The sequence below is a fragment of the Opisthocomus hoazin genome, chromosome 1 (genome assembly GCF_030867145.1).
Source record: "Opisthocomus hoazin isolate bOpiHoa1 chromosome 1, bOpiHoa1.hap1, whole genome shotgun sequence".
In the NCBI taxonomy this organism is placed as follows: domain Eukaryota; kingdom Metazoa; phylum Chordata; class Aves; order Opisthocomiformes; family Opisthocomidae; genus Opisthocomus; species Opisthocomus hoazin.
The window spans coordinates 70450174-70464385 of NC_134414.1; the positions used below are offsets into that span (position 1 = coordinate 70450174).

At 53.4% G+C, this 14212-nt stretch overlaps 1 protein-coding gene across 2 annotated transcripts in view; it reads left to right on the forward strand.

Moving 5' to 3' along the window:
• The first annotated feature begins 3751 nt into the window (after positions 1-3751).
• ARHGEF7 (Rho guanine nucleotide exchange factor 7) overlaps positions 3752-14212 on the forward strand; it is a 127169-nt gene continuing 116708 nt past the window's right edge. The window contains exon 1 of one of the 2 annotated variants that reach the window (XM_075424856.1): positions 3752-4009. In XM_075424856.1, coding sequence (XP_075280971.1) covers positions 3845-4009 — 165 coding nt within the window. In that variant the 5' untranslated portion in view covers positions 3752-3844. The remainder of the gene's footprint in view (positions 4010-14212) is intronic. The other variant, XM_075424862.1, reaches the window with a different exon arrangement.

Here is a 14212-nt window from a genome sequence, read left to right on the forward strand (position 1 = left end):
GTCATTTTAGCAATTTTGATTTCTGGCCATTCAACTCTTGTCCTTCATTTCTTTCTCAAACCTCATTAAGCATGAATAAAACTTCTGAAATGGCAATTAAAATATATTTCTTTCCACGGAGAGTGCCTACGTGTGGCTGCACTGCTGCCCATTGTCCTTCATTTCTTCCTTCCTCAGGCCTATCCTTCATCTTCTATCATGTGTGATTTAGATTAAGCCCTTCGTGGCAAGGACCTTTGTTTTATATTCATCTCTGCCCGAAGCAGACACACTTATTATTGGTTTCTGAAAGTATAAAGAATGTAGCGGATCAATGCCATTACCCTGAACTGCACTTAGGAGACAAAGGCAGCGTAGCTGTTGAACTGATGCTCTTGAGGGCGCGGAAGTGGAGCTACATTTTGGGCTATCCCAGACTCGCCAGAGGACTCTGCGGATATTTCCTTCTCAAGATCATAGCCAGGGTAAAAGCTACAAGAGCACCGATGGCTGTGATAAAGCTTGTGACACACAGGATTGCCTCAGTTGCTCCTTCAAATGAAGTGGAGGTTAACAAATATTTCGACTGCTAAGACTAAGATGGCCGAGGATCTGGCGGCAGCCGGGACTCTGAGCTCGATCAGAGCACGGTGTCAATAGGCTGCATGGATTTAAAGTACAGACACGGTGACAGTAGTTCTGCTTTTGAACAGACTCTATAGGCACTTGCGCAGGAAGCAGTAGAGCAAGTGGGCCAGAGGCTTGAGAGGTTTGAAATCCATGTCCAGGGGGAACAAATCAGGGAGCTAAGCCCTGGGGCATCCGTCTCCCAGCTAAAAGCCCTCACCGTGCCCAGCATCCCTGTTTTCCCTCAGACCCTGTGACAGGTACCCGCAGCCCCCGTGAAAGACAGAGGTTTAGGAGCACCTTTTCCTTTGCTTTTTTTCTTTTTGGGACTGGCTCGGACATTTCTGCGTTCAGCAGCCTGCACACTGTGACCCGTGCTTGAGCGGCCCCAGCTTGCCTGGCCACCCATCGCGCTGCCCTGGAGCCGAGCGCTGCAGCCCCGAGCATCGCGCTGCTGTCGCCTTCTGTTGAACACCTGCTCTGGGAGACTCGTGTTTGTGTTTCTGTATCAGCACTTTGGTGCTCATTTATTGACGCTTGATTGACAGGCTTCTCAGGACCAGAAATTTTGCATCTGCCTGTTAAAAACTTGGAAGAGAATGAAACAATTGGTTCTCTGTTGTGTTTTTTTCCTCCGTCGTCACCTGTGCCAGTACCACGCAGCTCGTAGCTCTGCCTTCCTGAGTTCACCAGCACCATCTTCGGCGTACAGACTTGAACTGATGCCTTCAGCTGACAGGTAGTCAATCAACAGCAGAGAGAGCTGGTGATACTGAACTTGTGATAGCTGGTTTCAGTAACTGCCAAAGAGTAGCTCCCCTTCACACCTCAAGATGCTTTTGAAAGGCGGGTTTAACTAGACATGGAAATGTATCTCTGAATTTGTGTTGCTCAGTTGGAGTGAGGTTTTTACGCAGAGGGACGTAAACCTCCCTAGGCAAAAACTGCAGCGATAATTACCTATAGCACGGGAACCCCAGCACAGCGATTGATCCAGTGTGACCCCTATACAGCTAATTACAGGCTGTCCAGGCAATTTCTGTCGGACTGATATTTAATGAGTCTCCTCCCCGTTGAAATTCTGACCTGGGTTTGGCCCCGGGGAAGCAGAGAGTCGTACGTCCGGCCAAAGCACCTCACGGCTGCTCCGGGGGCCGGCAGGCGAGGGAGGGACAGCTGGAAGCAAACACACAGCGCATTTTGAGCACGGTGGGACTCGACGATCTCAGAGGTCTTTCCCAACCTTAATGATTCTACGATAAAATGAAGCAGCCTCTTTCTCTGCCTCCGATCTCCTTCCCCCCCTGCTCTCCCTCCTCTGAAACCCGTTGCTCGGGGTAAACGACCAGATAAAACCCGCAGATGTACAATTCCCTTCTGGTGACTTTCGGTTAAATTATAGGGCGCAACAGAGGAGATATCGCTACTGGTAACTTTTTGGTCAAATTGAAAACTGGCAGTTTATCTGTGATGCTTTGTCTTTCAAGCAGTCGCTAACCCGTGGCAGAAGTCTACCTTCTACCCCGTGCCTACCTGGTTTCCTTAGTAACTTCTCGTAAGAATATGACGAAAGCTTGGGAAAAGCCAAATAAATTCTCAACTGCTTAAGCTTTATTTACGCAAAATGATGCGCTGTTAAATCTACGAGATCTCTGCCAAAGCTGGCTGACCTGTTTCATACAATGTTTCTTTCTCTCTTGTTCGAAAAAGGGTCCAGATATTACTAAACTGCAAAAAAAAATCAAAATATAAAAAACTCTTTGCTTGTGTAAAGAGATTTAAGACCTGGAAGTTAGCTGAGCCTATGTACCTGCTCCATATCTGTCCTTTATGGGAGTCGGTACCAAGGTGACTTTCTCAGCTTTGCATATATTTAAAATGTTTTGCCAAAAAAGGTGGTTAAAACCGTGCCTCTTGACGCTTTCAGAGTTTCGATTGCTTAAGCATGATCGTAATGGGTGCTTAAATAAAGACATCACCAGTTTGTGATTCAGAAGCAAAAGTGGGACCAAAGTCAGGACAGAAGAGAACCCGAACAGCTTTTAACTGTGAAACAAAGGAGGAGTGCGGGCTGGCAACGATCGTACGTCTCGCTGTTGGCGTTGTTTCAAAGCTGCCACCACGGCACGGCTTCCACCCAAATGCAAACCCCCTGTGCGTCCCACGAGCCCGCCGTACGGCCGCGCGGGACTGGGCCACGCTGGAGGAAAGGGTGCAACGGGGGAGCCGCGCAGAGAGGCCGGCGGTCTGCGGAACGCACCTGGCGGGGGAAAGCCTGGCAAGGACGGAAGCCAGGAGAGCTTGGCACGCTCCTCGATCTCTCGGGCACTTCCACGTATTTCCTCCAAAGATTCGGAAACGGTTCCCCCACCTGCGGCAAGCTGCTGCCGGAGGTCTCCAGGCAAGGCCATCCGCACGGCTTCCCGATGGCAACGGCCAGCGCCGGTGGTGTTCTTCACGGCTCGCCGGCTGCCGGGCAGGGAGCTGCTGCTCCAAGGGCACGCGGAAGGGGCAAAAGGAAACACTACGTCTCAAATGATTAGTGCTGACAAATTTGGGAAGAGCTGTCGCGCCCCAGGCGCCAGAGTTTAAGAAAATCTGCTTTTGTTAGGGCTTGGGTTAACGCTGGAGTCAGATCAACGCCTCAGACCCAAAGGCACCGCTGACCTCCTGCGAGGGGACTCCGCACCCGGGGAAGAACCCCCCAGCGACGCGGCTCCGGGGCGGCAGACGCGGGGAGCCCGGCTGGGAGCAGAACCGCAGGGATGGGGTCGGGGTAGGCGACGACCCCCCTGACGCTGCCTCGGCGGCGGCTTTGCCCCTTGGCGGGGTCGGGCGGGGTGCGAGGGGAGCGGTGCAGGGCGCGGGCCTCAGCGGAGGCGCCGTCCGTCCGCTAGGGGGCAGCCGCCGCCCGCCCCGAGGGGTGCGGGGTGCGGGGGGGGGGGGGGGGGGGGGGCGCAGAGCGGTGCCCCCGCGCGGCGGGGCTGCCCGCCGCCACGGCCGGTGATGTCATGGGGCGGCGGCGGCGGACGGAGGGGGGGGGGGGCGGAGAGGAGGCGGCACTGCAGCTGCATGTGGCCGTGTCTGTGGCGGCGGCGGCGGCGGCGGGGCCGGGGCGTCGTCATCTGCATTCACATGGGGGCGGCGCCGGCCTCCGCCTGAAGCCCCCGCCCGCGGAGAGGCACAAAACCCACGCGAGGCGCGGGGCGCCGCGACCCCCCGCCCCGCCGCCGCCGCCATGAATTCGGCGGAGCAGACCGTTACGTGGCTGATCGCCCTGGGCGTGCTGGAGTCGCCCAAAAAGACCATCTCGGACCCCGAGGGCTTCCTCCAGTCCTCGCTGAAGGACGGGGTGGTGCTCTGCCGCCTGCTCGACCGCCTGCTCCCGGGCACCATAGACAAAGTGAGTGCCCCCCCGCACAAAGGGCGGCCGGGCCCGCCGCCCCCGGACCCGGCCTCGCCCTCCCCGCGGGGCCCCCCGCGCCGCCTCCGCCCGGGGATGGGGGGGGGAGTGGGGCCCCCCGGGGCGGGGGGGGGGGGGGGGGCTGAGCCCCGCTCGGGTGCGCGCCCGGGGGGGGAGAGCGGGGAGCCCGGCTGGAGAGGGCTTTCCCCCTTCAGGGCCACGCTTTTGCCAGGCGTTTCACAAAAAAAAACCCTCCTTTGCTCCCTAAATCGGGGTCCTGGACGTGCCTGGGGGAAGCATTTTTTTGGGGGGGGGGGTGTAGTGGTTGAAGGACCTTTTCTGGCGTGCGGGGAGCCGGCTGCGAACTTGTCTGCGCAGCGGCGGGAACAGCGGGTGCGTCAGCCCCCCCGGGGGGTGACCCCGCTCAGCCCCGCAGCCCCTGAAGGGCAGCTTGGCGCTGGGGGCTGCGCTGTCTCCAGGGCTGTGCTGGCCTTATTCGGGTCTTCTGCTGCTTTCCCCCTCCGTGTGGGGAGGGGGAAATCTCATCCTTTCCGGGCTGGAGTAAGCGCGTTAGGGCTCTGCCCTGCGTTGGGTTTGGTCTGCTCTGTCGGGTAAGTAACTCCCGTCGCAGCCCCGACGCAGGGCAGGGCCGTGGTGTTCGCTCCCGTGCCCCGGGACTCGGGACGGTGCCGCCGTTTCCCCGGCAGCGCGGCAGGCGCAGCGGCCCGCGCCTTGGCCGGACTCCCCTCGCGAGCCGGCACGAGGTGGTGAAGAGAAGACCGATGAAGGTCACCCGCTAGGCCGGCGGGGAAGCTCCTTGCTTGGAAACGACGCCGTGTTTTCCGCCGTTGGCAGCCGGCAGACCACGCCACGCGTTGGAGCCTGCTGACAGCGGGCTTTCGTTACCTGTCGTGGCTCTTTTCGGGCGGTCCGCCGACCCACAGAGCTGAAGACCAGTGCTTCGAGCTCGGTGGGGTGCTGGACCGCGCCGTCTGCCTTCAGTCCTTCGGTTCGCCGCCGGCCGGGGTTGTTCCTGCCTTGTGCTGTAGCGTGGAGGTCCTGGCCCTGGCCTGGAGTACTGGGTGTAGTCGGTCACTCCTGCCCCCCCCCTAAGTTCTCAAGCAAATCAGGAGGCGGTGGGGGGGTACAGAATCCCCACAGGACCCTGCGGCGTTGCTGATGGGTGATGGCAGTGATGAGAGCAGGCACGGCGTGTCGGCAGCGTTGCGAGGGTTGGTAGCTCGGGGTCCAGCATGGCAGCCGGTGGAGCTAGCCGGGACAGCCGAAGCCGCTGTCACCGCCTTTTTCCCCGAAGTGGCCATCTGTGTGATGGAGCCGAAGAGGACGCGTGCCTGCTCCTGAGGCGCTGCGGCTTTGCGGCTGTGGTACCGAGGTGCGAGCGGCTGTCTGGGACGCCGGGGTGTAAGCTGCGGCTCTGGAGCAGGTAAATGTCCCGCTCTGCTGTCCGGGATGACACATGTGACGTGGGGCTGAGGGCAGTGACCCCCTCAGCGTGGCGATGCCCAGCCTGGCGGCCCGCCTGCCCACTCGGGCAGGCTCTGCCTGTCCCTCCTCACCCCCAGGCTCTCTTGCCTGGTGGCACCAAGCCTGAGGAGGGTGTCAGCAGCCTGTCCTGCCGTGCCGCTCCAGGCATCCTCTCTGAGCACCTCTCCGAAATCTTGGGCTTCGGGTCTTGAGCTTCAGGGTTGAAAAGGTCTTCCCCCTTATGCGGATGTCAAACCTAGTCGAGTTGTGTTGCGAACTCAGTTTGGGAAACGAGCTCTGCAGGATGACAAAACAAATACGAGAGCATGACAGGAAGAAGCGTAGAACAGCGTTTCCCAACTTAACGTGCTTTTCTGTGTCAGGTGTAACTAGGAGCGGCTCGGTTAGTGTGAATGAGAGGCTCACTTTTGTTTTCATGTCAGAGGAGCAAATACCTCTGATGTTTGCACAGGGGGTCCTCTCGCCGCACCGGCACCCAGCGGAGGATTTGCCGAGGGGCACAGCTCCCCACAGCCTACCCGGCCACCAGTCTGGCCTGCCGGCAGCTGCCGTGGGCTCGCCGTGGGCCTCGTGGCGCGGGGACGCGGGGCGTATGGCTGGGGGCAGCCGGAGCGGGAGGAAGGCTGGCACCTCTCAGCATCCCACAGCATCCCACTGCCTGAGCTCGCCGCATGTCCGCCGGGACGGCCGGCTGCGGGAGGTCCCTGCCGACCTGCTGTGTCCAGCTTTGGCTTAGCTGAAGTTTGGGAAGAAATCACACCTCTTTTTTTTTTTTTTTATTAGGGGCTCATTACTTTTGTGAGGGAGCTGTAGTTGTTTTTGAGGCCTTTCACATTGCACTTTGTAATTCATAGATGCACCCGAGCAACTCGTGAGCTCGTCTTCTCATCCAACTTTGTGAATATTCTTTTTCTGTAGACTCAGAGTGTGTACCATATGCATACTTCTTTCATGCTCTCAGCTACCATTATAAGTCTGATCTGTTGCCATAATACCTTGCTTTTCTTTTGCTTTTTTCTTTTGCTTTTTTCTTTTGCCTTTTTTCTTTTGCTTTTTTCTTTTGCTTTTTTTTATTTGCTAATAAAAACATACAAAATTAACATCCTTGCATGTATTCTGTTATTTTTTCCAATGTCTCTTTTGCTACTACTGTTCATTTACATGGTATGTTTTTATACTGTGTGCACTTTAAATATGAGCCCTTTTATTCCTTATTTGTCCTGAAAGTCTGTGGTTCAAACTGGACAATTTTGAAGTCTAAAAGATACAAGGTTTGTCCCACACATGTATGCTGCTTCAGTTCTTAAAATTATCTGAGATCATAACTTTCTATAAATATCTGACATCAGCAGACACTTTGAAGACTCACAGAGCTCATTTTTCTCTAAATACAAAGCAGTAACTAGAACCAAAGAGAATATTAAAAAAAAAAACAACAACAGAACAAATTATAAATCAGAAGCAATGTTTATCAGGTTTCTTTTTTAAGATATTTTCTAGAAAAGGCTATAAATGCATTTCTTTCTTTCAAAAACTGTTGATAAAGAGGATTCAATATATGCAGGAATGTAATAATACTTTTTTTTTTTTGGCATTTGGTGCTTTTTAAAGCCTCTGGGTACCCTGAGAGTAATTAGTAGAAGATTTTTAATAAATAAAGGTTGTGTGACCATAAAAGGAATCAAGCACTTGAAGGTCAGAGAACAGATTTTTCTTAAGTCGATAAAAGAAATTAGTGGGTTTCAGGGGTGGTTAGTATGTTCTTCCTTTAGATAGCTGTGTATTTGTATAGCATCCTTGCTCAGAATAACATACAGAGCTTCTTGTCAGGAAGTAACGGCTAAATTTGTTTACATTACAGTCATCTTCTATCTTGAACTACAGCAAAGGACAGATATTAAATTCACCAGATTCCAAGAATTGTGAGTGAAAATACTTTGGAAATTACTGTTATTACAGACTGTTTCTCTCATTTTTGTGCTCCCATTGAACGTCGTTGCGATTCCTTTGCATTTTGAGAGAGACCATGACAGAGTAAAACAAAGTAGTTGGGTTAGGCAGTGTGGTGGTGCTGCTCAATAACCGTATCCCGAACATGGGAAAAGAACAAAAGGGAGAGCAGTTTCTTTCAAAAAAAAAACCGTAAACAAAGCACAAAACTAACAAAAACCCCACCCTGACCAAACCCAGCCATGTCTTCATTTTTTAAAGTGCAGAGATCAGTGCTGAAACACACTGCTCAGCTGATCTGCTCTGAAGGGTAGGGAGTTGCTGAATTCGGGTCCTTTGAATGAAAAGCCGTGGTTTCAAGTTTCAGGATTTCAACCCTGGGCTGTAAAATTGAGTTACTTTGGTGGCAGGGGAGAGGATCCCCGTGGAAGCATTGCAGTGCAGTTGTTCGCCGCTTAGATGCTTTTCCTCGCAGAGATCATTTTCCAAACAGATCCCGCCGTCGCAGACCGGTTTGACCCACTTTTGACGTTGTAAACAGAGATCAGAACTGGAGCGGGAATTTTCCTTGTCATATGAGGCTTCGCGCTCCATTAAATCTTGTTTGTGCCTTCGTTTTTCAGTCAGCCGTTCGACAGAAGGCGTCATTTTGAGGGCAGCTCCGTTCTGTGCGGGGAAAACAGGGAAGGCGCATCGGGGGGGCTGCGATGCAGCAGCTGTTCGGCACCTTGGGGTGTCCCCTCTCCTGCGAGGGGCTCCTGAGGGGGACGAGAGCAGCTGGTTCGCCGCTTTGGAGCTGGCCCTCGCACGCCTCGGCCCCCCCATTCCATCAAACGGGCCATCCCCAGCCCTCGTACCTGGCATAGGGTTGAACGATGCGGGAGCTGCCCTGGGATGGTGATCCGAAACGTGGCCCCGTCCTTGCTGCTCCCGCGTCGCTGAGGCGTGGGGCCGGCCCCGGGGAGATGCACACAGCACTCGCTTGCTGGCGGAGACTCATGATGGCGATGGAAGAAAGCTTCGCTCTCCCCGTGGATGATTGGGTGCCCGTGTCGGCGTTTATTTAGTTATTAATTGGGATAATATCAGGACTGATGCCAGCGAAGATTAGGACCTTCTTATTTATAATACCTCGTGTATTAGCATCATTCTCTTTCTAATGATGGAGCTCTTTGGCTAAACAAGGCGTTGTGAATTGTAATTTAGGAAGAAATTAACTCTTTGCAGCTGGCAAGCACTGAAGAAGAGTCAAGAGTCCCCAAAAGGAGGGTTCGGGCTGCCACATGCTGCAGCTGTCTTGCCAGCCTTGTCCTTGCGATGGGTGCGAGCACCGACGGCTCTGGCAAAGGGCCATTTATGCTCACTCGTCTCTGATTTCACACGGCTGTATTGGGGCCAAGTACTTCTGTCCTGTTGTGTCAAGGTGTGACCTGAATGTGGTGTTTCAGGCGTTGCAGAGGAAGAAGGAAGAGAGGGAAGGTTTTCGTGAGCCAGATGTAACAACAAGCGGTGATTTTATAGCCCGGTAACCTTTGCAGAGCACGCGAGGCTGGCTGCGAGCTGGCTGTGGAGCCCAGAACGGTGTGAGCACCCCAGCCGTTTCCGGGCGCAGGTTGCCCCTGAGCGATCTGAATTTGGGAGATTTTTCTGGCAGGATGGGTCTGGCCCTACTGAGGCTGTCAGGGTCTGCCTGGCTGAACCGAAGCACTGTCCTGCCTCTGCTCGCCCAGATCCATCGGGAAGGCATTGCCGACACTGGCGATAGAACAGCAGCAGCAGAAGGTCATCGCAGGACCAGACCTGGGAAGCAGGAAGTAAATCTGCGTTTTAATGCGCATACGCTCTCTCCCACTGGCAACAGTCCTTACGTAGAGCCTCCCAAGGAGATTATTGTGCTTCTGGCAAGAATAACCCGCGCCAGGCGGCTGTGCCTGCTGTGGCTGCGTGCTCGGGGAGCGCCGGCGTGCGTGCGGATGCCGTTGCTCCTGGGCGGAAGCACTGCGGAGCGCCAGCGGAAAGCTGTCCCGAGTGAAGTCATTAGAGTGCCGCTTTCCTGAGTAGGTGCCATTCTTACAGGTGTTACTGTGGGCTTCTTACGGGGTTGTTTGGTCCTGTTACGGAGTTACCATTGGCCACGCTGTCGTTTAACGTGTTACTCCTGTTGTCTTGTGAGAGCAAGGGTGCACGGATGCACTGCAGGAGAATGCCCTTGCTTCTCCCTTCTATGCACTGGCCTTGTAATTCTAGTGGCTGGGCAGTTGTCCAGAGAAGCACACTCTACGTGTGCACTGAGGAAGCAGAGGACTTGTGTCTGCATTTTCTGTCTTTTTCCTTGAAAGTCAGACCCTGTTAATTTGTAAGGTCTAGACTGAATTAAATAAGGGCGTGCCAGACCCTGAGAAGAGGGGGAAATTAATGAAACTATCTGCGATTAAATTGCTTTTGTGAGAAAACAGAGAAAGATAATTTAGTTTTGCTGGTCTTACTCTCATTAATGTCCTTTCCACAGTTTCTAGATATGTTCCTTCTATGTGTGTGCATAATATGGACAACAGAAAAGGCAATTCCTTAACCCTCAGGTGCCCTACTGCTACCCAGGCCATCCTCCAGACGCTGTGTATATGTGGGGAAAAGGAATAGCTGTGGGGATGCCACCAGCATTCTCCCTCTGGGTGCTACTGCGTGCCAGTGGCTGAGGGCACCACATCGTTCAGCTGAAAAGGTTTCAGATTGTAATTCAAGCCTTAAAAAAAAGGAAGTCTGGCTTTAAAATTGAAGTTTACAATTTTTTTATGTATATAAAGATGAAAGTGTATTTATACATATATGTATATACAGACATGTATGTATTTAAAATCTGGCTTTGAGCCACTGAGAGGAATTCAATATACATCTTTATTAAATAGCAATTTTAATTAGTCATTACCCAGTGGCTGGGATTTGAAGAGCTGGAACCTTAAAACATTTCAAGCATGACAGGGCTTGTAAAAATACTGCGAGCTGGCAGCGTGGAAGAGGCGTCAGTCTTGCACCTTGGCTGGCTGTGCTTTACTCCCTGATCCTCAGCCAGTGTGACACTCCCGCGCTCTCCCTGACTTTGCTGCGTGGAGCAAAGCCACCTTCTCTCCCCGTCTCTCGGTGCGACGAGGTTGCCGCCGGCACGGACGAGTCGAGGAGGGGCGGCTGGCCTCATCGGCAAGGAGATCATGTCACGCTGACGCTCGCTGCGGACCTGTGGCACCCGGTGGGCAGAGTCCCCTCTCAGCCTGCGAAAACGCTGCTCGGGTCTGAGAGCGTTTCGCTCCGGTCTCCATTTTCCGGCTCTGCAGCGAGCGCCGTTGGACAATGTTGGCGGCTTGCCCAGGAGCGGGTCTCCACTGCAGGGCTTTGGTAGTCCTATGGAGTATTTTCACACACAGAGAGGGGAGGGGGGGGGAAAGCAGTGAAAATCGTAGCCCCACTTGCTGCCGGTGCAGCTGTGCTGACAGAGCCGTGCTTTTGTTGGCTTCGTTAATGTCACTGGGGGAAGCGGTACCGTTAGACTGGCAGAGGAATTCCCTCGCTGGCATATGTTGCATCCACACCGAGGAGCGCTGCCAGCATATCTAGCAGCAGAGCTCTCCCAGCGTAAACAAACCCTGAGTGATTGGACTCCTGAAGCCCGAGCTGTGTCGGAACAGCCACGCTGCGCGGGGAACGCTGTGGGGTTTCCGTGAGGAAGGGTGCGAAATCCGCACCCGTCAGCCACCCTTCGCCGAGGAGCCTCTCCAGGAGGGTCGTGCCACGCACGGCCTGGACGCTGCCCATGCCCGGAGCAGCCCTGCCTCTGGCTTTTCCCGCTTGCTGACTTTGGGGCGATACTCTCCTTTCTGCAGGCACCAGGTGCTGGCACCCCTGCAGCTCCACAGCGCGAGGCTGAGAGTGCTGCATGGTGCAGGCGACAGCTGCACGCCAGCCGATCTCATCCTCTTTAAAACAGCAAGAAAGTAAGCAAAACCACAGGAGTTCTCAGCATTTAGGAAAAGCTGGAAAGATTGCTCCTGCAGCTGCAACTAGACCCTCTTACGTGCATATATCACAGAATCACAGGATAGTATGGGTTGGAAGGGACCTCTGTGGGTCATCTAGTCCAATCCCCCTGCCGAAGCAGGGTCACTTACAGCAGGCTGCACAGGACCTTGTCCAGGCGGGATTTGAGTATCTCCAGAGAAGGAGACTCCACAGCCTCCCTGGGCAGCCTGTTCCTGTGCTCCGTCACCCTCAGAGTGAAGAAGTTCTTCCTCATGTTCAGACGGAACTTCCTGTGCCTCAGTTTGTGCCCATTGCCCCTTGTCCTGTCGCTGGGCACCACTGAAAAGAGCTTGGCCCTGTCCTCCTGGCACCCCCCCTTCAGATATTTATAAGCATTTATTAGGTCCCCTCTCAGCCTTCTCTTCTTCAGGCTGAACAAGCCCAGCTCCCTCAGCCTTTCCTTGTAGGAGAGATGTTCCAGTCCCCTCACCATCCTCGTAGCCCTCCGCTGGACTCTCTCCAGTAGCTCCTCATCTTTCTTGAAGTGGGGAGCCCAGAACTGGACACAGTACTCCAGATGGGGCCTTGATACAAAATTCTTCATGGGCGCTCCTGTGCATGTGTTTCGGTAGGACCCCTGCCTAGTTTAGTTCACGAGGGGGGCCTGCAAGTGGATTGTAACTGCAGTTCCAAGGGCAGCTGTCTGTCTTGTATTTGCTAATTTTTACGTGCTTGGCATTCTCAGTTTCTTTATGCAGTCTTAATGTAGTTGTTTTCTGTGAAATATAAAAATATAATGCAAACTTGAGAAAACAAAAATACCGTCTGGAATGTACCAGCGCCCTTAACTTAGTGTGTTTGTATCTTAGGGCTTGGTCACATACGCACCCCGTGGGAGTCAGTTTATAGAGTTTGATGGGAATTTGATCAGGGTCCAAGGAAAAGTAACAAAAGTATAGTACTTCCACTGCAAAGAACGTACTGTTTTCCTGAACATTGTTTAGTACAGGAGCACATCTGAAAGGATTAGCTGAAACAGCTGTTATCAGTTTTACAGTATCATTTTGGTGGGGCAGATTAAAGAAAAAAGTGGCTCTAGCTGTTGTGTAAGACTCAAAGAACCAGTTTATCAAGGCTGCCACAGACTGGGCTGGCATTTTAACCAAACCGTAAATTTCCTTTGCAAACTGAGCTGAACTTAGTTTTTGAGGGCTATTTCCAGTATGGGACTGAAGCAGCTAAAGCAGAACATCAGTGTGCTGGAATGCAGGCCACTGTTAATGAAGGCGGGTCGAGCAGATGAGCGTTTCTGAGCACGTGCAGGGGAAGAAATTGAAGAGCTGAAGGAGTCTTCAGTCAACCAAAGTGCCTGGTTCCAGGTGCCATAGCAGTGTGGAAGTCGAGGGAGCATGGAGCTGTGGCTGAGGAGTCGGTATGGCCTGTTGGGCATAGGAAGGCTCGTGGGATACGGTTGTGTGGTAGAAGAGTAGGGCTAAATGTGGGACTGGAGTCTGGGACTGGAGCTGCTGGTTTGGAAGGTGGTGGTGTGTGGTCCGAGGTGGGACAGATGAAGTACAGGGACTGGTGTGGTGATGTAGGATGTGCAGCAGAGGAGTGTCAGATGTGGGGTTAGCTGTGCTGATAGCTGTGGAGCGAGGCAGTAGGATCTAAGAGCTGCGGCTGCGGCTGTCATTAATAGTGGTATCCAAGGGCAAGAGGTTTGGGAACCTCCATGGTAAATTATTTTGTAAAAAGCGGGCACCTGTCACTTCTCAGAGAGGATGCACTGTTGAGTTCTTCCAAAGGATACTCAAAGGACTCTTGTAAAGTCCAGGAGATGACTGGAGTTTGGGACGCTAAGCAAATGAAGGCTCACTCTGTTAAAGTCTCGGGTGGGGTCAAGAGCAAAGGTGCGCTCTTGCTTTTGCCTTCTGCTGTGCCTTAGCTCTCGGTTAACTTCAAGCCCGGGTATCCTTCTCAGCGTATAAGAATTTTAGGGCGTATTTTAAGGCATCTGCCTTCCCCTTTGTGCTGTGTGCTGAGCCTAGGTGAATTCCTGTGTGAACCCTGGAAATTTAAAATTCGGGCACGTTTGTGCATGGCTTGTAGGAGCTTCAGTCTTTTACTGGATCTAGCTCTTACCATCTATGCCAACTGCCTGCTGCTGTGTTTCCAGAGGATGGGTTTCCTCATGCCAAAATACAGCTGTCTAGTGCGTGGTAACTGCTGCATGGCTTGTTGTTGAAAACTTCGTGGGCAGCAGCTTTTATAGGTTGGGAAAAGTCAGTGCTAAAGAGCTACAGTACTGCAGAAACAGTATCGTGGTAAGATCTGGTGCTCCATCAAGACACCTAATTTTAAAACAGAACTGCACTTTGCTGAGAATCCTGATCCGTGTTTGAAGTTCAAATACAGCATCCTGCTAATGTAACCCAAGGCCACCAGCAAGATGTGCGATCCATGAAGTGGCTGGGCTCGACTGCAGAGTGCTCCTCGCTGGGAGATGTGGAAGATGCGACCCTTCGAAGTGTGGCTGTGACTCCTGCTGTCCCGGGAGGTGCGTGGGCTCCGACCACAGTCCTCTGAGCCCAGCTCTGTTCACTCATTACGGAGGGAGCACCGCACCTGACACCGGTCCCTAGCAATGGACGCTTCCCTGAGGAGCAGACAGCATCCTCCGGTGTAGCTACCAAGGATGCTGCTGTGATGCCACTCTTCATTTTCGATCCCTGCCAG